At 30.1% G+C, this 23,199-nt stretch overlaps 2 protein-coding genes across 20 annotated transcripts in view; one reads left to right on the plus strand and one right to left on the minus strand.

Moving 5' to 3' along the window:
- Positions 1 to 16,906, plus strand: part of LOC139527329 (DNA ligase 1-like) — a 23,378-nt gene extending 6,472 nt beyond the window's left edge. For 2 of the 4 annotated variants that reach the window (XM_071322701.1, XM_071322700.1), the window contains exons 2-7: positions 3,013 to 3,592; positions 7,858 to 7,980; positions 9,234 to 9,392; positions 9,926 to 10,041; positions 10,685 to 10,784; positions 14,760 to 16,906. In XM_071322701.1, the coding sequence (XP_071178802.1) occupies positions 3,302 to 3,592; positions 7,858 to 7,980; positions 9,234 to 9,392; positions 9,926 to 10,041; positions 10,685 to 10,784; positions 14,760 to 14,951 (981 nt within the window). In that variant the 5' untranslated portion in view covers positions 3,013 to 3,301 and the 3' untranslated portion in view covers positions 14,952 to 16,906. Of the gene's footprint in view, positions 1 to 3,012; positions 3,593 to 7,857; positions 7,981 to 9,233; positions 9,393 to 9,925; positions 10,042 to 10,684; positions 10,785 to 11,687; positions 11,887 to 14,759 lie in introns of all 4 variants that reach the window. The other 2 variants (XR_011665326.1, XR_011665325.1) reach the window with 2 other exon arrangements.
- A 3,885-nt stretch (positions 16,907 to 20,791) lies between these two features.
- The window catches only part of LOC139527331 (kinesin-like protein KIF12), a 78,229-nt gene continuing 75,821 nt past the window's right edge, over positions 20,792 to 23,199 (minus strand). For 14 of the 16 annotated variants that reach the window (XM_071322717.1, XM_071322712.1, XM_071322714.1 and 11 more), the window contains one exon: positions 20,792 to 22,874. In XM_071322717.1, coding sequence (XP_071178818.1) covers positions 22,735 to 22,874 — 140 coding nt within the window. In that variant the 3' untranslated portion in view covers positions 20,792 to 22,734. The remainder of the gene's footprint in view (positions 22,875 to 23,199) is intronic. The other 2 variants (XR_011665327.1, XM_071322705.1) reach the window with 1 other exon arrangement.

The following is a 23,199-nucleotide window of genomic DNA, read 5'->3' on the forward strand; positions in this document are numbered from 1 at the left end:
TTGATTCTAGTTGATTATAACAAGGGGAGGGATTTTGTGGAATGGGATAAGAAGCTTGATCATAGTGATGCGAGTTATCTCCCTTTTCTATACAGAGCTCTTGTGTATACATGCAATGGTATATAACCCTTATTTAGAACAAACTTTTATTTGTACTGTTTTGTTGCATTGGGTGTAACTTTTTATTTTGTTATCTTTTTACTACATGATCTAGTACTAATTCACATGGTATATTGAAATTGATTAAAACTTTGTTCTGAACGTTTGACCTCATTGACAAATGTAATATGAATACTGATTTAATTATGCTCATTTATTAGGTAAACAATTTATACAATTTTATATTTACAAAAGTTTAAATCAATGTGTGATGGAATTAATACTGTTATAAAGATTTTAGTTTGTATTCACCTTTATCTGTTTATTAAATATTTTCAAATTGTATAAATGATGTTTAAATGGGAAGAGATTGAATTATATCAATTAACTGAATTTTATTGGGTACTTATGTGTTTAAAGTTTATAATTGTGATTTAGAAATAAAATATTAAAAAGAGTGTTTGCAGGATGGGGTGTTATCCTGAATTATAAAAGAGAGCGCTTTCCCAGATTTTCAAAAAATATTATTCATTAGTTAGAAATGTACTATTATATATCACTTGAATTTACATTTAGAAATTCAGATGCTATAAACCTATTTTTACTTTAATTCAACTTAAATTAGCATACAAGATTAAAATTTATAGTAAAGACAGTTTGTTTGAACTTTTAAAATGAGATTTTATTGTTTAAGTGTTCGCTTTTAAAGCAAGTTTACATTGGACGTTTTGTTTAATTTTCAATAAAACTTGGTTGAAAACTGATTACTTAACTTTTATTGTCATGTTGAGTTAAAAGGCCCAGTATTGTGTCGCTATCATTACCTACCCACACTTATTATACTACTGTATTATAAGAAGGTTTGAAATTTTGATAATTATTATGTGAGTATAGTATACACGTATCTAGACTAGCCATATTTTGTCAAATTTAGATCCATTTGTCTGATCTTTGTGGTGAAATTTTGTTTAATATATTGATAGAAATAAGTTTATTTATAATGTAAATTTTAACTGTTTGATATTTGAAAATTCTATTTAGAATTGTGAAAAGATTTCAAATGGTTTTGTTTTACATGTCTGAGTTCTAATTGCGATCTTTACTTTTTTGTTAGAATTTTTGATATGTCTTCTTTCATGGACATTTTATTTATTTTTGTATTAGGATTTTTCCTTAGCATGATCAATGCAGGACTGCAGGTCTTAAAGTTGTGGTACACATTTTTTTAGTGAATAAAACAGAATAAAAACTTCAATTGGACAACAACCCAACAACTTGAGTTAGAAAAGAGTTATCATAGGCAGATCCACGGGCTCCAGGCTTCATAGTCCCCCTCTTAGGGCAGTCATTGCCCCCCACACCTTTTCATGAAAATACCTGGATCAGCCACTGGACACTCTAGAACTACTACTAGAAGTAATTGAATGATTTTAGAATTTTTTTAATGCAAAATCTCCTTTCAGAGAACTTATCAATCATTGTCCAATAACCATTATACCACAATGTTTATTGAAATTATAAAATCTCAAGTTTGAATAATTTTTTTGTGATGATAAACCTCAATAACTTTGATATAAAGTTATTGTAAAGCCATTTAAGTTTTCGGCAGTGTTCATCCAGAATTTGTTAAAAAAATTGATCACTTTTATCAAGATATCACAGTAGAAAATTCATAAGAAACTGGAAAGCAAGAAAATTTTACATCATAACTGAATTTCATGAATTGAGATCAATCTAACCACAAGTTGTTTATAAAAAAATAATCAATACCCGTCCCAGGATGAATGGTCTATGTTTCTTAGTATATCTTGGGAATAATGTCTGAACCAGTACCCTAAATCTACTTTTCTCAGGTTAACATAATTATAGTCAATATTGTCTAATCAGGTGGCAACATACATGAGTCTGTAATTCAAGTTAGAATAAGAAACAGTATCACACTGTTCATACTGTATTTATAGATTCTTCAAATTCCAGTTATCTTTTGTTAGTGGTATTAATCTTATTACAGCAAATTCAATGAAATCACAACTTGATTTTTTTTCTCACGGAACCCACACTGACTGATATAGTTTTAGTATTGATATAATCTATAGATAAAAGCAAGCGTGAAACTGGATCATGCGTAGAAACATTAATAACCTAACTGTTTTAGAGTTAAATTTTTATGGTTTTGTCTTTAGAATTATAAGTGTTCATGATCATTGTTGTTTATTATAATTTCTTGGAGGGCTACTACAAGATCAATGCAGAAAAAATAAACAAAACAATAGACCAGAAAAAGTTCTGCATTTACAGTACAATAAATATACATACAATAATATATACCTGAAACTTCTTCGCTTCAACATGTGTTCAAGATAGATTGAGTAGTGTGAGATTAGTGTGAAGTAATATTATATAAGTTCATGGCATTCAAGAACAGACATACAGGTGTAAACTTCAATTGGCAATGCAGTATTATGTACATGTAGTGCATGTTATAAGGAAAAGGATAAAATCAACCATAATTGCATTCTATTAACTTTTCAAAGAGTTGTTGTGTAAGCTCTTTAATGTTCAAAGCACATTATAACAGGCTCCCATCACGAAGCTTTATAGACATAAAGTTGAGATGGTTTACATACATGTATTATAATTGATGCACTAATCCTGGATTTTTAAATGTCTGACTGTAATATGTTGATCTATGTACATTTTGTACTAACGAAATATTGACACTAATTCTTACTTTGCATATAAATTGAAAAATTAAAACAAAAATGAATTTCAATTATTTTAATGAAAAGCAAATTATAATTGATATAAAATGATAAATATTATATATATTTGTGTGAGAAATTTCATGAAAATCAATTTATAGATAAAGGAAAAAAATAACTTTTTCCAATAATATTCTCTTTTTATTTGTAGATGTTGAATAGAAGACTGGTGAAAGGAAATAAAATGGTGTGAAAAGTCATCAAGTGAAACATCTACATAATATATATTTAATTGACTAAAGTAACAACGATTTTCAATCAGTGCTTAGAAAATTGAAAATTCAAACTCCGGACATTAAGTTTTTACTAATCATGACTTATTGATGCTTACATTTTAGTATGTATCATCAAAAGAATGTAAATTTGATCTTAAATTGAATTTTGTGAACCTTTATGTAAAACTGTAAATTTTTATTTTTGTACGGGATAACTCAGGAAGTATGGCTACTAAAACTACACGAAATGTGAGCGGGAGAGGAGGTGTGCGTCCCCTCGGCTCTATTAAACACAATACAGGAAATGACCGAATACCCAAACTTCCATCTTTTACCAAATCTGCAGAGAAAAGTAAAATGGAGAACGTTGGAATTCATGGGAATGCTATGAATGTGCCGCCACCTAAAGCTAAAGAGGATGTTAAGCCAAAAACACAATCTGCAAAGTCAGATTCAAGTTCTAGTACAAAATCTGTGGAAAATATGGTAGATAAAAAAGAACTGCAAGACGCAAAGGTTTGTGTAGTTATATGATATAGTATGAATCACTTCCATACTTCAGAAATAAAATACACATTATTGTTTTTTTTCTTGATTTTACAATTAATTAATGAGAGGGGGTAGGAGGGGTCCTGATCCTGAAATCTTGGGCTAAAAAAACACCTGATCCCGAAATCCCGGGCTTAAAAACATGAAATCCTGAGGTCCCGAAATTCGAAAAAAGAATTCCCGGATTTCGAAAGGGTCAATCCCGAAATCCCGAGCTTAAAGACACCTGATCCTGGAGTCCCGATAAAGGTCCTATCCCCCCTCATTAATGTTTTGTCTGTTCAGCTTTTAGCATTGTAAAATCACAAGTTACATAATAATATATACAATGGCAGAAATAGAAATTCATATTTAAAAGATCGATAGACATTATGTAAAAGATAAAAAAGCTAGCAATAAGTCACAAAATGCAGAGAAACTATGAGAATATTAACATGATTTAGTACCTGACTTTACTGAGTCAAATTTTGTTTTGATTTTGGGGCTTCCCACTTTTTAAAAAGATTAAATCAAAGACATTATGATTAAGGCAGATGATGAAGGCTGAGACATCAATTAAGTTAAAATTCAATGGATTTAAAGATAATGTCTCCATTGTTTTTATCTGCAAGTTATACATGTTATAGTTCTGTTATAGTTCTCCTTAGGGCTTTTTAGTGTCATGGTAATGTAATGCTATAGTTTCTAGAAATTTCCAAGGACAACACTTCTGGGACATCTGTTATAACTTATACATGTTATATGACAATGTATGAGTCCAAACTATATTTAGAAATTTGTTTTATTAAAATAGCCATTTAGACTCTTACATGTCTAAGTACTTAGGACTTTATAATGAAATTAAAACTAAGTGGTGACCGTGAAGGGTTTGTTTCAGTCACTTTTATCGGGCTATTTTATGTTTTGTTGATAATTTTTCATGAGGTTTCATCAGATTGTCATTTGCCTTGTATAAAGTTGGTTTAAATTTTGATTTTGACAAGAAAGTTAATAATGCTCTTCTGTCCAAATCATGCAAATAACCCCTAGTGAACCTCTTTCAATCGGAATATTATTTTAATTAGATTAACGAGGGTGTACAAATAAATAAATAAGATCAGTGTAAACATGTTCTTTATACAAAAGGAGTATTATTAATAGTTATCCCATAAGGACGCGGTGTGTCAGTGTAAGATCATCCCGATGGCGGGAGGCCAGAGGGTGATCTTACACTGACACACCAAGTCCGAATGGGATAACTATTTTACATCCCAGCTGTTTTAGATTAGACGAAAAACCATTTACAATTCATAAAATCTAGTTTAGAACGCCACACAACCATTATAATATACTTTATATATTACTATATGATGTATACCCTTTATGACCCCCTAACACGATGAGTAGATATCAAACAATGTCAACTCGCCCCACTGGTCAATCGGCCAACACTATATCGCCACTTTATGAAAAAATCGCCCCACTCTTGAAACCCGACTCGCCCAACTTTAAAAAAGTGTAAAATCAAATTGAACAATCTGTCTGACAACTCATTTATTTAACGAAAAGGGTTTAAACCCCACTGAGTAAAGGTCTGCCAACTCGTCCAAGTTATAAAAATATCTTGCTTCCTTTAAGTATGTTAAATTTCTGGTAGTTCGTATCCAGTCGTCCTGGTAAAGTGGTATGTGTCGTGGCTTGATATGCTAAAGGTCTTGAGTTCGAATCCCAGCATATACACTGGATTTTTTCTAGGTGAACTTTGATAGAGTCTTCTCCGTATAATTAATTATAAGTTTTATACTGGATTTGACATTCCCGCCAAAATGTTACAGAACAAAGGAAAGCATGCATAACAAAGAAACTTAAACTGGGGTGATCTGGTAGGGGTGATCCGGCTCAGATCACCCCTGTTAGAACAAAGGAGCTGGGATGTAAACTTAAATACTTAATTATACAATAGAATTCTAAATCTGTTGGTGTTCTAAATATTAACCTGTAAACCCCCAGTCACTGATCAGGGTCTGTTAAAGTATTATGTGGTAATGTATTGGATCACAACCCGCCTTAGAGGGGCTAATTTTGGATCAATTATAAGTAAAAAACATAATTCCAGTTCTCATTGTTTACATAACAGAAAAAAACTTCTGTTTGTAAATGTTGTAGACTTGACCATTAATGTATTATGAACAACTTTAATCATTTTAAAATTGAGAATGGAAATACATGGGTAATGTGTCAAAGTAAATACAACATCTTGACCAAAGAGCAAAATACAACAGGAGGCCACCAATGCCAATGGGTCTTCAAAACAGCAAGAAAATCCTGCACTCTAAAATGTTCTTCAGCTAGCCCCTAAACAAAAATGTGCAATTACTGATCATGATAGACATGATACTAAATATTATATAGATACCAAAGTTTTGGAAGCAAAAGATAAATCAACACCTTCAAGTGAGTTATTTGATCAAAATGAACATCAATCCATTCCTAGATGTACACAGAAACACATGATGAGCTCCCTAATGATATCCCCCACCCCATCCTAATTCCCCACCAAAGTCAAATAGAGATGAAAAAATGCCAAGTCCATGCTTTTGTAAGAGAAACCCATTTTTACATTCTAATTAACATAAACTGAAATCAAGGTGCACAATTCTTAACAAGACTGAAAGATTTTAAAATTCTTTTTTAAGTTTTCATAAATCATTGACCTCTTTTGAGTCTTTCAATTTTTGTCCTCTATTATTAAAGATTTGGTAGAAATCTATGAAATATTTATTTCTCATAAAAAAAACTCAAATTGGGAAAAAGATTTTGCTGATATTTCTTCGTTAACATCCTTCACTCTGTTAGTAAATTATATGAAATGGATCTATACCAAATTTTATTCATACATATTTGACTTTCATAAAAGTTTCTACATGACTTTCAGACAAATAGGTGATCTATAAATTTGAATAATGCACGATTTATTTTTGGAAAAAATTTACCATAAATGTCACATCACCATAAATTGAAATAAAAACGGTAAACAAACTTAGTGAAAAGAAGATAAAAGGAAAATGTCTAGGAGACATTTAAATGGTACTCAAGATGAAATACCAAATAAACCTTTTCACAGGAGATTGATTTACAAATATTGGCAGATAGATGAGTAAACAAACCTATTATAGAAACCTGATCGAGATACATGTAAATGATTTTAATCTTTTAACTTGTTTAAATCTTGCGTAAGATGATTGCTTGTAAAACTAATGCAATACAAAATTTATGACATGCGTTTGTTTGGTTTTGCCCAATTTTTTACAGCAAATGTTTCAAAATTTAATGGTAAATTGATTTTGACAGTTTTTTTTTTAAGATGGTTGCTCTTCTGTCGAGAAAAATCTATACTCCGAATAATAAGTTCATTCAATGTAAGAATGTTAAGAACCTGAAGGTTTCATTGATTGTACCTTGGCTTGAAACTTAACAACAATGTTTACTTGATTAAAAGTTTGAGATCATTGGAACTGCCTACAATAAAGTCAGGAAATGACGTGACTATTTCATTAGCACCAAATTGCAATCAATGGGTTTTTGTTGGTGGAAAATTTCCAAAATTTCAAGATTCAATTTTCAATGATTTTACGTTTACGCAAGTCATTCTAGTTTGTACTGACCTTTGTCTTTTTAAGAAGGCAAACAATCAATAGGGTTAAATTCATTGTGAAAATCCCTTTACACTCTTTACAAAAAAATGTTAACACTCCTTTTACTGCTGTTCTTCATCTCAAAATACCAAACACATTGTAAGTTCTAACAGTGAGGCTTTCAAGGGAGCTACTCCCAAGGATGAATGAAGAATAGAAATGTGGTCACTTTTGGTTTTAGCTGGTTTGTTGCAAGGCTAGATTTCTGTCCCTATTTGGTAGACCCCTCATTTTCTAGTGGTAGTCCAAATGTGTCCTCCCTTAATCTGTTAACCCCTAATATAGGACCTACTATTTGTAAGTTTATTTTGTCTTGAACTTGCATGAAATATTTGCTACTGGAATTTTAGTTTTCTTCCAGGTTTCATTTGGTTTTATTTTGGCTCTATTAGACTATGATTGCTGGATGCAGTCCTGGAAAGTCTATATATAAATCTTCATGAAGGTTACATGGGAATAATAAAATGTGGTTACATTATGCAAATTTTAAACAGCTTTGTAATATTGTGATTGGTTTAGTTTTCATGATTGTCTTTAATTAATGGTTTTAACTTTTAGGCAAGAGAGAAAGATTTGTTAAAGAAAATAGCTGAACTACAAAAAATTATAGAAGAACTGAAAGAACAGATTATAGAAAAAGATCAAACTATTAATGATCTAGAAAATCAATTAAGAGAACAGGTATGTGGACTCTTTTTTGAATGGTTTTACACTAGTAATTTTTTGGAGCCCTAAGTTATAGCTTGCGGTGTGAGCCAAGGCTCTGTGTTGAAGACTGTACCTTGACCTATAATGGATTACTTTTATAAATTGTGACTTAGATGGAAAGTTGTCTCATCATGATTGGCACTCATACCACATCTTCTTATATCTATCTACCTGAAAGTATAAAAAAAAAAGATGTGGTTTGATTGCCAATTATAAATCTCTCCACAATAAAACAAATGACAAAGAAGTTATCAGGTAGAGGTCACTGTACATGTGTACGTCCTTCGACAATGAGTAAAACCCATACTGCATAGTCAGCTATAAAGGACACTGAAATAACAAATTTTAAACAATTGAAACGAGAAAACTAACGATACAAAACTAAAAACGAAAAGCAAATATGATAAACAGCAGCAAACGGCAAACACTGAATTATATAATTCCAGACCCCTGACTTGGGGACAGGCAAAACTCTTTTTTCACAGCTATAAAATAATTTCAAAAAATACATGTTTCTTATAGCAGCATATATTAGTCTTATTTAGTCATGACTGAAATGATTGATGTATGTGTATTGCATATTTGTATTAGCCATTCAAATAAATCATAAAATTTAAAAACCAACTAAGTCATTTTTAAATAAAAAGACATTCATGTAGGTGAATCATGCCATAAACCTTTTACTACGAACCTCTATATATATATGTAAAAAGTTAAAATTTAAAAAAAAAGTTATTTAAACATGTAGATAAAAGTGTTGGTCCGTAAAGTTATAACTGAAAATGATATGCCTTCCTGACAATTTACAATTTGTATTTTATTTATTCAGGTTTTTATATTTATATTTATTTTATTTCTTTGTATATTGTTGATTTATTCAGATATTTCAGACAGAAATTAGAGAAAGTTACATCACCAAAAACTACACGTCAAGGACATTTACATTTTATGAATTTCAATACAGAGTAAAAATGCAGCTTAATGGCACATGATAAAGATTACATAGCAGGAGAATTTTGCAATAGGAAATTGATTGATGGATCAATGTGCATTCAGTAAACATCATGTTATTACAGTACTCAATTGTTTTATGATGCATATTCAAGACGAAACAATCCATGCAAGTAACCTAAAAAATCAGGATAAATGTTTTTTACTTTTTAATAAATAAAATTAATACATGAAATAATTGTAGGTTAAAACAATAAATTCTTATTTTCTCTTAGGAACAAACTTATAAAGACAAATTAGATGAAGAAAAACAACTACACAGCAATACAAAGAACAGTCTAGAGAGTTTACGAAAGGAATTAGAGGCCAGTAAGGAGGAGAATAAACGCATAGCAAAACGCAATGAGGAACTATTGAACAAATTCAAAAATGAGGTAAAACAGGGAGTAACATTCACAAATGCACTATTTACATACGTTGAATTCAATTTGAAATTAATCTGAGGTTTTTTTAATGTGAACAATGTGACACCACACTAATAAGTCACACTCTGACACTGTGGATTCATTATTATTCGTGGGATACCAATTTTTGTGGATTTTGTGGGTAAAAATGAACTACGAATATAAATGTTCAACAAATTACAAACTATCCGTAGGCTAGTATACAGACTTTGGCAATATCACAAAATCATATATATCCACTAACATACAATATTTTCTCGAACCACGAAAATTGGAATCCATGAAAATAAATGAATCCACAGTTTCAGATACACCTGCTGAAAATATTTCTTTGTTAGTCATGTAAAAATCGCAATTTTAAATCTTAAGAATAATTTTCCGAATTCATAATAATTTGAGCATTCTAATCAGGGCTGTGTATATGAAAGGACATCGGAGTTCCCCTACACAAATATCTTATGTTGCATGTATCAATGCAAATTTACGATATTCCAATTTTACAGATGGATGAAAAATTAAAAGATATCACAGATTTGAAGGACAAGGAATTAGCGTTACGAGACGAAAAGCTCAACAGACTGAAAAAACAAATGGCTGACGCATTAAAAGGAAACTCATGGTAACAATTATAAGTTTAGTCACTGAAATAGAACATTTTTTCACCATTTTATGTTGTATCTTTTATGGAATTACATACAGAATAGAACAGATATAGGTCAATACATGTATATGGGCTTCACATTAGTGACCATCAAATCACCAAATAATGGCAACAACTCTTCAAATACAGTTCTGTTATTCCAGATTCTAATGCAACATTGTTTGTAACTTTAGTTATGATTGGGTAAAGTCACCAATTTTCATGGCAGCAATTCACAATTGATGCTATTAATATGTCTGTGCAATCTCAGACAAAGTATGCCAGATTTTTAGTGTGTAATTTGACAATGTTTTCTGTCAGTTTCATTAGAATTGAGATAACAATATTGCATTTTTAGCTGAACCTGCATCAATTTGTGATTTGATGGTTGCATGTACCAGTTTATTGGCTCCACTAACTAAAACTTAAAGCCAGAAAACTTAATTTGTGAACATCAAATCACCAATTGATGCCGTGGGAGCTTAAAGTACAATACAGTTAACACCTAAGTAGAGGTTTTAAATCAAAGACAACAATCTGTGATTTGAAGCAGATATGAGCTTTTTTAATTTGCAGTCATCAACTCTTTTTGAAGTAAATTTTAGAATAATTTTATTTACAGGGAAAGACAACAACAATTAGAAGAATTAACAAAAGAGTTGGCACGGTTACAAGAGGAATGTGACACACTTAGGATGAAACTAAAATCTTTTAAATCAAAGGTGAGTTCAGAGGTCATATAAAAATTTGCTGAGTATACAAACTTCTTTACATAAAAACTGAAATTATTTCAACAATTTGTCCTCAATGTAAATGAAATAATTGTCATTAGAATTTCAGCAGACAACAGTAACATCATCATTAAAAATTATAGGAAAGTTTGAGGGTCACAGAAGCTTTCATATTGACATGAGTTAAACTTTCAAATTACAATTAAGTAAGTTTACTTGACTAGACAAAAAAATTATCACTTCAAAGTTTTTAAATTAAAAGTTAGCTATTCTAGAAAAAGAAACCATGGTAAAGGTATAGGGTGACATCACATCAATGATTTAAATGGTACTAACAGTTAAAGTAGAACTCATTATAAAGGTAGAAAGTACTTATCAATACTAATTTTAAATTTTTTTGAAAATATAGAAAAAGTTACTGTAACAATTTTTTGAAGTCCATAGTTAAATGTGTCTATTACATTTAAATAAGTTCAGTATTTTGAAAAATTAAAGGGTTGAATAGGTATAGGAAGATGTGGTATGAGTGCCAATGAGGCAACTCTCAATCCAAGTAAAAATTTATAAAAGTAAACCATTATAGGTCAAGGTATGGCCTTCAACACAGAGCCTTGGCTCACACCGAACAGCAACCTTTAAAGGGCCCCCAAAATTACTAGTTTAAAACCATTCAAACAGGATTTTTTTTTGAAATTATATGTAATGGGAGATAACTCTAGAGTTTTATTTTTTATAACTTTGTATTTAATTCTCTAGGCAAAATTAAAAACTTTATACTGAACATACAAACAATTAAGGACTTTGTGCCTTATTGAACAAACAAAAAATTCATTTTTTTTTTGGTTCGATTTATATTTCAACCTTTTTAAGATTGATATTAAATGATTTTTCTAGGGATCTTGCAGTAATTGTAGCAAATTGTCATTAAAAAACGAGGAACTTCAGAAAGATAATAAAGAGAAAGAAAAATTAGTGAAAGACTTGAAAGGATTATTAACAAAATTTGAAAATCAATTAAAACAACAAGAGCAGTTGATGCTATTGGTAGAAGATTCTAGAGGTCAAAAGTCAACAAAATTAAAATAATACAAAGGTATATGTCTGGAGTGGCTTACCATACATATTTATATCAGTTTACGATTTTCCTCTAATATTCTTGACTTTTTAATAAATCTGTCATTTTATGGCACATTTTCACATACCTCTTGGTGTTTTTTGGTATCCTTGGGTTGCTGTCTCCATGATGTATACCCCACATTTCTTTGTATCTGTACCCTTATTTTCAAAGTACCATCAACTGCTATTCTCCTTTTCACCATTTTGTATAAAACAGAGTTGTCTTTCTTTAGGGAATACACTTTTTATGCACATGTTTTTGATAGCAAGAAAGAATGATAAAAAAATATTTATAAGTTTTGGTACTTTAATTTTTATTGAGTGTCTGGTCCTTAATATATTTTTGATAACAGATGATGTGTACATTAGTTTTTATCTACATGTATATTAAATCTTTTGTGACAAACAAGTCAAAATAATAACAATTTAGACATTAGATTACATTTATCTTAAAATTGATTTAGCATTCTTAAACTTCACAGATTTTTGTAATTTCTATCTGCACATTTTCATTCTATTCTCATATAATATTTTTCTTTATGTAATATAGTTTTGCATGACCTAAGTATGTAAGCAATGACTGGAATATTTTCTTTTTATTGTATTCTTAAAAGGTAGGAAGAAATCACTTTGTTTTTAAATTTTCATCATGATCTACTTTTAAAATAATTAAAAAAAATGTGCTTTTAAGAAAACGGAGAAATTACTTATTACCAATCAGACATGATTTTTTGGGGTTATTTACTTTAACTTTTAAAAGCTCTTTTATGCGACATGATTTTTTGCTCACCTGGCCTAAAGGTCCTAGTGAGCTTTTCTCATCACTTGGCAGGCCACTGTCGAGCTTTGTCTGTTAACTTTTACAAAAATATTCTCTTCTGAAACTACAGGGCTTAATTCAACCAAACTTGGCCACAATCATCATTGGGGTACATAGTATAAAAATGTGTTTGATGACCTGTTCTGCCTACTAAGATGGCCACCATTGCTAAAAATAGAACATACAGGTAAAATGTAGATTTTGGCTTATATCTCAAAAACCATAGCATTTAGAGCAAATCTCACTGGAGTAAAATTTATCATCAGGTCAAAATCTATCTGCCCTGAAATTTTCAGCTGTATCAAACATCCCGTTATTGGGTTGCTGCCCCTTAATTTGTAATTTAAGGAAATTGGTACATTTTTTTTATAAATTTTTGTAATCTTTTACAAAAGTCTTCTGAAACGATTGCATTATTTTAGTTATGAATGAAGAATTGTATATAAAAATATCAGGTGAGCAACACAGGCTCCTTGGAGTCTCTAGTTAAAATGATACCTTTTGTCTTTTTTATTTAATTTTTGACACATTGACATTTCTGAAAAAATGTTCTTGTAGTAATTCTAGTAAACAGTAAACTACTGAAACACATCTTATCTAGTTTCATATTTGAACAGCATATTCTGTATATAAATATACCAGTTGATTTGAAATTTGATATGCAATATTTCCAGAACAGGTAGATATACATTGGTGGTGCCCACTTCTCCCCTTTTTAAATAGGATTAATCCTGATCCAGGGTATTTGAAAATTTGTTAATACTATTTTTGCATATCTATAGAAATTGTGCTCTTAAAAAGTTTAAATTGTGGCATTGCATAGTTATGCTGTTGTGTGTGGGTAAATCTTTAACACAATTTTATATTATTTAACACAGCTATTCCCAATTTCCTGCTAGCAATGACTGCTAGCTCTTTGTTCCAATTAATCTAGCTACTTAACCTATATATGTTCTGCTAGTGTGAATTATTAACAGATGTATATAAATAGAGAATATCATATGGCTTTTTCAATATCACATCCGTATCAACCAGAGACACCAATATAATCCCAAGATCTCTGCTCGAGGGTGAGAGTTGATATGGTGTGTGATATTAAAAAAGCCATATCATACACACTTTATTATATACATATACCTCAAGTAGATGTTTTTTATGTAACATGATGTCATACATAATGATATAAGGAGGTTTGAAATGATGTCATACAGATTATAGGTTTGACATGACGTCATACAGATTATGGATTTGATAAAGCCTTTGCAACAGTGACTGCAATCGATGACGTGACGTCATACAGATTAAAGGTGTGATAAAGCTTTTGCAACCGTGCTGATATCGATATCATCACGGGTGGCTGATACAGCATGCTTGCCATTGATTGTATAACACATACAATTTATCTGTATTAACAACTAAGTATATAATAAATTAATGTAGCACACTTTTAATGTCTATTTAAAGAGAGGCAAAAGATTCTAACGGAACATTCAAACTCTATACTCAGAAATCAACTGACAAAGCCATATGCATGGATAAATAAAAAAAAAAATCAACAGACAAACAAACAACAGTACACAAAACACAACATAGAAAACAAAAGACTGAGAAACTTGAACCCCACCAAGTCTTTGGGTGATCCCTGGTTCTCCGGAAGGGTAAGTAGACCCTGCTTCACATGTAGTACCTGACACAAATTGTCATAGATCCTGCTTCACATGTAGTACCTGACACAAATTGTCAGAGACCAACTTGACGGCTTAATCTTATTTTGATAAAAATGAGCATAATTCTAAAATACTATTCCCCGACCATCATCCCAGATGGCCTCTTATCGTATGAACCTACCTATTGTATTTATTGTAAACTTGTTCTCGTCCTGAATATGCATGAAATATTTGCCACTGGACATTAAGCAACCAACAATCAATCAATCTAAAATACTGTGGATTTTTCAGATTTCAGTTAAATGTAATTTAATATTGTTATGTAGAATTTATATTAAAATGACCTTGCATTTCTATTTCTAGGGATCCTGTCCAAATTGCAGTGACTCCAATGGTAAACTTGAAAGACTTTTTATTGAGTGCAAAGACAAAGACAAAACAATTAAAGATCTGAAAATTCTAGTGACTAAATTTGAAAAACAACTAAATCAGCAAGATGCATTACTGAAAAACTTGGGTGAAAGCAAAGGTCATAAGGTCAACTATAAACCATAGTTAATAGCTGTTATATATATTTTTGAATTATTGTATGTGATACAATGTGCATGCAATGAACACTTTGTGAAAGGTTTAATCGAAGGAAGAAGTACTTGTTATGTTTGTATGCAGTATTATATAATGAGCAAAGATATTAGCAAAATGTTCAGGAAATATTATTAGAATATTTAATACTATCATTGTAATTCATTATCATTCATTGATCAAAATAATGAATTGTGTTCTTGGTCTTTGACAGATCAAGAAATGAGAAGGGAAACTTGTCTTTATCATTGACACCTATCATTATTTTTATAAATATTAAAATATAAAAGTTGATGAAATAAGCCTCATTTCTGAATCTGATTTTGATGACGAAATTGAACAGTTTTCTGTTATCTGCATTTTATTATCAAATATTTAATTGAACAACTTGTTATTGAGATACAATTTTATTTTTCTATTTTTGTGGATTTTGAAAAAATGTATTTTACATGGATATTTAATTTCCTGGTTTTGCTAAATAGATATAGGAAGATGTGGTATGAGTGCCAATGAGACAACTCTCCATCCAAATGACAATTTATAAAAGAAAATCATTATAGGTCGATGTACAGCCTTCAACACAGAGCCTAGGTTCACACCGAACAACAAGCTATAAAAGGCCCCAAAATTACTAGTGTAAAACCATTCAAACGGCAAAACCAACGGTCTTGTTTTGCTAAAGTCTGCATTTATAAAAATTTATAGAAAATTAGTAATCTGTGAATATTTTAATTGGTCTTTTTTCTATACACAAGTAAATTGTCATCTTGGGAATTCAAAACTTCAGTCAATCTAGTACTGGCAATTGAAACTTTTAGTTGTACATATATTGTTAAATGCAGTGTACAGTGTACATGACAGAAGGATAACAGATTTACAGATAGAGAATAGAGGGGTTATTTTTTGTATTTCATATTTTCATATTTTAGAATTATGCATATAATGCATTCATAGCCAATTAGTTTGTAGAAATGTTTTCTGTATGTAAATATCAGAATGAATCAAGAACAAAGATTTAGTACAGTTATTTGGTTGTCATTAGTACATGTAATATCATTTATTATTTTACTTTGTCAGTCTTGTGCTTTTTTATGAGTATGTAACAATGATATTTTCTACGCCTACAATAGTAGAGTGCAATTTTTTTCTCTGGTCTCTTTCATCCCTCCGTCCTTTATCAGGTAAAAGTTGTAAGCTTTTTTAATTACATGTCTAATTATAGTTTTAGTCCCAAGTTTACTGTTCACTGAACAAGGAAAATTGATTTATAAAGCCGGGCATTTGAGATCTATGAATACAAAATACCTGTTCATTTTGATATTAAAAAGAGTTATGGAAATTGTTAAAAAAAAAACATAATAGAGTTTTCCATGGTTGGTATTAAATTGCACTCTTTAGATTTTCAGTTAAGAATCAGATTGTTGAGTTTATTTATCTATTTCATTTAGGGTTGCTAGGCATTAATGTGTCAAATTAAGTAATGTATAATGTCAAAATTGCCTTTAAAAGTGCCTGTGCCATCTATTTCTTTATTCATCTCTGATAAACTCATGTGCCAAAATTTGTGCCTCAAAATTTCTCATATTAGATTTAGTACACTCAGATATACCAAAGGCTACTCAGTTGGCCATAGCTGAAAAATATCACAGAATGTTAGCAAAACTGTATTTGTGTGTTTTTACTGTAGTTAATAAAAAAGACACAGTTAACATTTCATTTATAGAATTCTTAGTTGAATTTTTTTTCTACTGAATCAATGTACACAAAATTTATGATAGAATTGCATGTTCTATGTGTATGATGTATGTTAGAGAATACAGAATGTTTGTCATATATACATTAAAAAAGAATGTAAGCTTATAATTGCGATAATTATATTACTAAGTTGCATTATTCCTCATAAATATAACCTCATAATAAATTCAAAATTTACAGTAAGCTTAACTTGTAAAGTTCTGATAATAATATGTCTCAAATTGTAGTGCTTTAGAAATGTGTAATACATAGTGCTTATTTGAGTATTTAAAGATTGTCAGAAAAAGGAATTATGTTGCTGCATATTAGTTATTATAAGAATGAATTTAAGGTGGTACCTAACACTACAGGGAGATAACTCTCTAAAGTCAGCTGAACGTTTTGATTACATTGTGTTGCAAAGGGAATATAAAGCTTCTCAATGATAAAAATTGGTGTTTGTCAAACTGCTATATATAACCAGTGTAATTTTTTTGACAAAACGGTTGGTTCAAAATTTTTGAAATTTTTATATATTTGTAAGGGTCAAAGTAAGTAGTTTGACAAAATTTTATGAAAATTAAACGAGCCAAATTAATTTTAGTGCAATGTTGGGTACCACCTTAACATGTGATTAGAATTTTTCTCAGTATGGTTATGAGATGTACTATTTGTTGTTCAGATTCGGTGTAGTCGTTAATAGAACAAATATAAGTCATTGTAATGACACCATTTCTCTTTTGATTTTTATCTCAAAAAGAAGCATTAAACAATTTGTCTGCTACCATTAATTCCATATTTGATTAAAGTTGTCATAATTTTAACACGATCATAAATTTCTCATTCCTTAATTTACTCTGCTAATTTTAATTTGTTGGTTCAGATATGATGCTTTAAATTCAAATAATTGATTAAGAAAATCATCGTTTATAGTATTATAATAAAACTGAATAGAATCTATAAAATATAATATGCAGATGATTTTCATATTGCTACAGTGCTTGAGAAATTACTTCAAAAGCTTTTTCTTAAAGCCACCATTTTACTATAGGAAGCGATATCACATACATAGCACTAGATATAGTCATACAATCATGTTGTTAATGTACTACAATGTATGTACTATATAAGTAATTTTGTTACTGTATTTGTTTTATACCTGTGATATTTTCAACCTAGACTGTGATTAATTAGTTTAATTTTTTAGTTTAATTTATTCAATTGTGATTTTACATGAAAAATAAAATATTTTGTTTAGTTTCTTGTGTTTTAATTTTCTTATAATCTATGACAAAGGTAAACAAAGTTGGGCTTAAAATAAATGAAATGAATTATGATCATTTTGACATGGGTAGGCATTACATTTGTTAATATCTTTTTATGCCCAACCTACGATAGTAGAGGGGCATTATGTTTTCTGGTCTGTGCGTCCGTCCGTTCAGGTTAATGTTTTTGGTCAAGGTAGTTTTTGATGAAGCTGAAGTCCAATCAACTTGAAACTTAGTACACATGTTCCATATGATATGATCTTTATAATTTAAATGCCAAATTAGATTTTTTACCCAATTTCATGGTCCATTGAACATGAAAAATGATAGTGCGAGTGGTGCATCCGTGTACTTTGGACACATTCTTGATACTCAGGGTAATTGAAATAAATTATTGACAAATGTCAATGCTTACTCATGTTAAAATTTTCATAAAGCATGGCATGATAGTATTATTCCCCTCTGATAGGAATATTTAGAACTTTTGTCCTCAAATGACCTATAATACACATTCAAAAGGCAGCCATTTACCAAAACCTGTATAAAAATCAACATTAAAACAATGAAAAATTAACATATACATGTAAACATACATTTAGAATGATTTTATTTTATTACCTAGCAAGCAGCACCAGCAAAACTTCATTTGACGTCAATCATGAGCAGCCCATGTTTTATTGTAATAAGAACATGTCTTTGTTTCCAAACCAAAAAAAAGGACCTCATATTAGAATTGTTTATATTAAGAGTTTCCTGACAGCATACAGCTGTAGCTAGCTAAACAAAAGGGTCAGGTTAAGTTTTTCTGTAAAAAGAAAGTGATTGTCTCCCTTTTTAGAACTGCATTATTGAATAATAGTAGGGGAACGGTATGGTTTTACAGTTATAGATGTTCCACATTTTAGTTGAAACTCAGGCATTTTGAAAAAAGTCTCCTGTTTGATGTCAGCATAGGATTAATTTTTAGAAAATACTTGGAATGAAAGGTTATGCAAGAACAAATATAAAGAACGCTATTACATGTTATTAAATTGACATAGAAAATGCCAGTTCCTAAAATCTGAACTTCAAGACCATCACATTATTTGTGAAGTGTTGGTATATTCCTATGATTTGTTTTTTAAAAAGGATAAGACATCCTTTGACATAACCCTCTGATCTTCAACTTTCTGCTCAGACACTGGTGACATTTTACAAGTTGGAATAGCAGCTGCAAGCTCTTGAATTGTGAATAAGTTTGATCCCATATGCAGTTGTATTTGGTATATTGATGTTAAAGTGGGGGAAATTTATGATTTCAAAATTAAAAGTTTGTCTAGTGTTGCTCGTCATAGTCAACATGTTGAGGATGAGACATGTTTAACTTCTCATAATTTCTTGATTTATCACCATGAACCTACCTGCCTTTACTGCTAAATTATGAGTTACTAGCAGAGAAGTTAATATTGATATTAAAGTCTTTGGTTTCACCAACCACGGATGTAACCTGTGATTTCCAGCACTTTAGGGAACATTGTGATGAGTTCCAGGCGGAAATAGTCAAAGGTTATTTTTAGTCAAAGCATAAAAACTCACTCATTGACTCATCACTGTAAAAGTAAAATTGAGAATGGAAATGGTGAATGTATCAAAAGTCTAATGATTGCATATGCACTATAAAACTTACTTCAAAATCATAGATTTTACCAACACTTACGTAATGTTTTGGGTGTGCAAGAATTTGTCGTAAAGGTGTATGCCATTATAATAATTTTGATTGTCATGACCTGACCAATGAAAAAGGATTTAAATAATGGCAATACCTCTGGAACATACTGTGCTTCTCTTCTTGCCAACTTAATCATCTATTCATATGAGGTTGATTCATACAGTGATAGGTGATGTCATCTCCCTTAATAATTCACAGTTCCATGTCAATCTTTCCCATTGTAATTGAAAAAAGGATACAACAAAAAGGTTGACAGTTAACATAATTTAAACCGACAAAAGAGATGATTTCAGTTTTCCAAATAGGAATTTTCAATTTTTATGTTGCGACATTCAAGCAGTGCCTGCATATGGGATATATATCATATGTCTCAGATAATGTGATATTCTTCTTTATTCAGAGTTCAAATTGGTGCAGTTGAAATTATCTCTTTGAAATTATACAGATGAGTTGGATGACAGTTATAGAATATTCGTATCGCAAATTACTCGAACAGATATGTTTAGGTTGTCATTACCACAATTCCATGGTCTTTTCCTTGAATGTGACCTACATGAGATGTTTGCCACAAGTGGAGCAGGATCTGCTATCCTTCCAGAGAACCTGAGATTACCCCTATTGTTGCACAATTTTTAGTTATTTTACTTGATTATGTTGTGTTTTATTTATTTCTTCAGTTTTTCTGCAGTTTTCATTTTTTGTTTAATCTTTTATGACAACAAAATACATTTATGCAAACTTTACCCAAAACATAATTCCATGGTGATAAAACAATGAGTTTTACTTTACTAGCATATGATCAAAACCACTGCTGGAATTTCTAAGATTATCACCGACTCAGTAGTCAGACCTTCCAAACAGTATGCTTACATTATATTTCCAGTTACCTATGTAAACAAGTTATGGAAATGGATATGGGTTGACAGCAGAAACCTTTAACTGATAAGTAACCAGTCCTAAAGCAGAAACAAAAGTTTTTAAAGGAAACAGTGTACATGATGTAAGGCTAGTTTAGTTTACTATGATAACAGTTCACATGTCTTTGTGATTTTAGATAAGGCACCAGATAAGCATCACTATTTTTATAAATAAGCAAGATAAAGCAGCATATAAATTATTTTTATCACAGTTTTACTTGGTTATGATTTATGAAATATCAACAATGACATAATAAATAGTTTTCTCTTTATAACAAAAAATATAACAATAAATCTATAAAATTCTGGATTTCAAAATCCTAACAAATACATACATGCAACAATAGAAAGGTTAAAAAATTACCAGAATCACCACAAGTTTGTTTTTTCATAACATTACAATACCCCCCTGTTATAGAAATAATGTCCTGTTGGAGATTATACAAATGTGTTGGAAAATTACGTCATATATACCCTGTTAGAGCTGGTCATTATAATGTAATAATGAAACGTTTTATTCATTATTAAACACAGAAAATTACTATGAAAGCTTGAAATATTTTTGAATAGTTTAATGTATGACATGCAAATAAAATATTTATCTATACTTGTAATTTGTAGTAAATTAATTATCATTGTTTTGCAGTAATATTCGATGAGTTTGGAGTTTTCCCATATTTGTTGTAAGTGAAGATTTGTATATCTTAATTCTCTTCTATCTTTTGCTCAATGGTGAGGTCAAATGTAAGAAGCAGTGTTCTTTGATCTGATAAGTTCATTCATAATCAGAGAATAAGTTTTATTTGAACACAAAATTTGTAGCAGTAATAAAATCATCTATATATTACATATTTTAGAAACTATAATATATCTCCTCTTCATAAATTATTTATGAAATACTTGTTATGCAATAAAAAAAATGTTATTCATGCTTACTTGACCTTGCATTCGAAAAGACTTGTAATGAACACTCTTCATTTCTTATTATTACTGTAAAAGGGACGGCATTTCTGATATATAAAATTGACCTTTTAAAATGGACAATTTAAAATGGACGGATTACAATGCAAAATGTATTAAGTTACGAAATTTCCTTCTTTTTACAAATAAATACAAAACAATACAAGATTTTTTGAAAGACAAATTCAAAGAATATATATATGTATATAAAAATTACAATAACAGAACTATTGAGGGAACTAAATGAAAAATGTTCCTTCATCTTACTTGTCGTAGTCCCTTGTGGTAATAGAAAATTAATGCAGATTTTACTATCTTGCATCATCAATACACATAATTATGGTACAGGAAAAACAATATGTCTGATAATATGTTAATGGATTTCAATTTTGAAGTTGGTGATAAATAATAAGTGGGTGGATTTTTTTATAATGGTTTCAAACTTAGTAATCATAAAGGATTGGCAAATATGCATTTGATTGGGTAATTTGTGGTTTTCATTAACAGATCAAGCAGAAAATCTTTAATTTTCTTAAAAAGGAGACAACCTCAAAATTGGAGTATAACATATAATTGTTTTGGGGTCTGATAATCAGTTAAACTTTTTTCTTTTTATCAAACATTAAACACCAAACATATTTACTTCAAAATGATAAACAGACAAAAGAAAATAGCAGAACAGTAATAAAAACACAAAATATTTTTGATACACTCAAACAATTTCGATCTTTGTGCTCTCATCAGTAGAGAAACTAAAACTGAATCTTTCTATTTATAAACAAAGCACTTAGAACTCACAGCGTGGCAACCTATCTCCAAATTCTTATCACATTGTTTAATCCATGATAATGTTTTTGAAAAATATCACACTGCTGGCACAATATCCAATTGTATTTCAGATAAGTATAAAATGCAAAAGTACTGTCAGAAAATTGTGCCATTTTTTCGTGTATATTTCTGTGAATAATTTGCATAGAACATCCAGTTCAGTATTTAATCAAATCTTCACTTTTTATCTGCACATGATTATTTTTATACATCCAATGACCTTCTTTGGATTATATCACCTGACAAGTGCAATATCCAATCAATTGACTGAAATCCTGTCACATGATTACACCGAGTTTATGATTGCTGTAATGTGATTGGTAAATATATCACAGTTGTGGTCATCGGTGTACAGAACGCATGGATGTCTGTGAGCCATATATTGACCTTGTCCGAGTATTCACAAGGTGATGGTGGTTGATTTGTCCCTCTATATCATAAAGTTCTTGTTTTAATTTTTCGTTAATACTTTTTATAGTGTCTGAAAAAGAAAGGAAATGAAGATTTAAATCACTCAATGTACCAATATATTCTTATTCTTAACAATAGACTCAAATATATAAATTGTAGACTTTCTAGAATTCACTGTAAAACATAGCCTAAAAAACTGAATCCTATTTTATTCACACCCAAATTCATAAATTATTAAACATTTACTAGATCGAAAACTTTTATATATTATTCAGTTAATGTTATGGAAAATTAATCGTTTGGTTAACGAACTCCTAAATTTGGCCCTAAAAATATTAATTTGACTCTGATAAACATTTTAAATTAACAAAGTATATTCTAAAATAGACAATTGT

Source organism: Mytilus edulis, chromosome 6, assembly GCF_963676685.1.
Source record: "Mytilus edulis chromosome 6, xbMytEdul2.2, whole genome shotgun sequence".
In the NCBI taxonomy this organism is placed as follows: domain Eukaryota; kingdom Metazoa; phylum Mollusca; class Bivalvia; order Mytilida; family Mytilidae; genus Mytilus; species Mytilus edulis.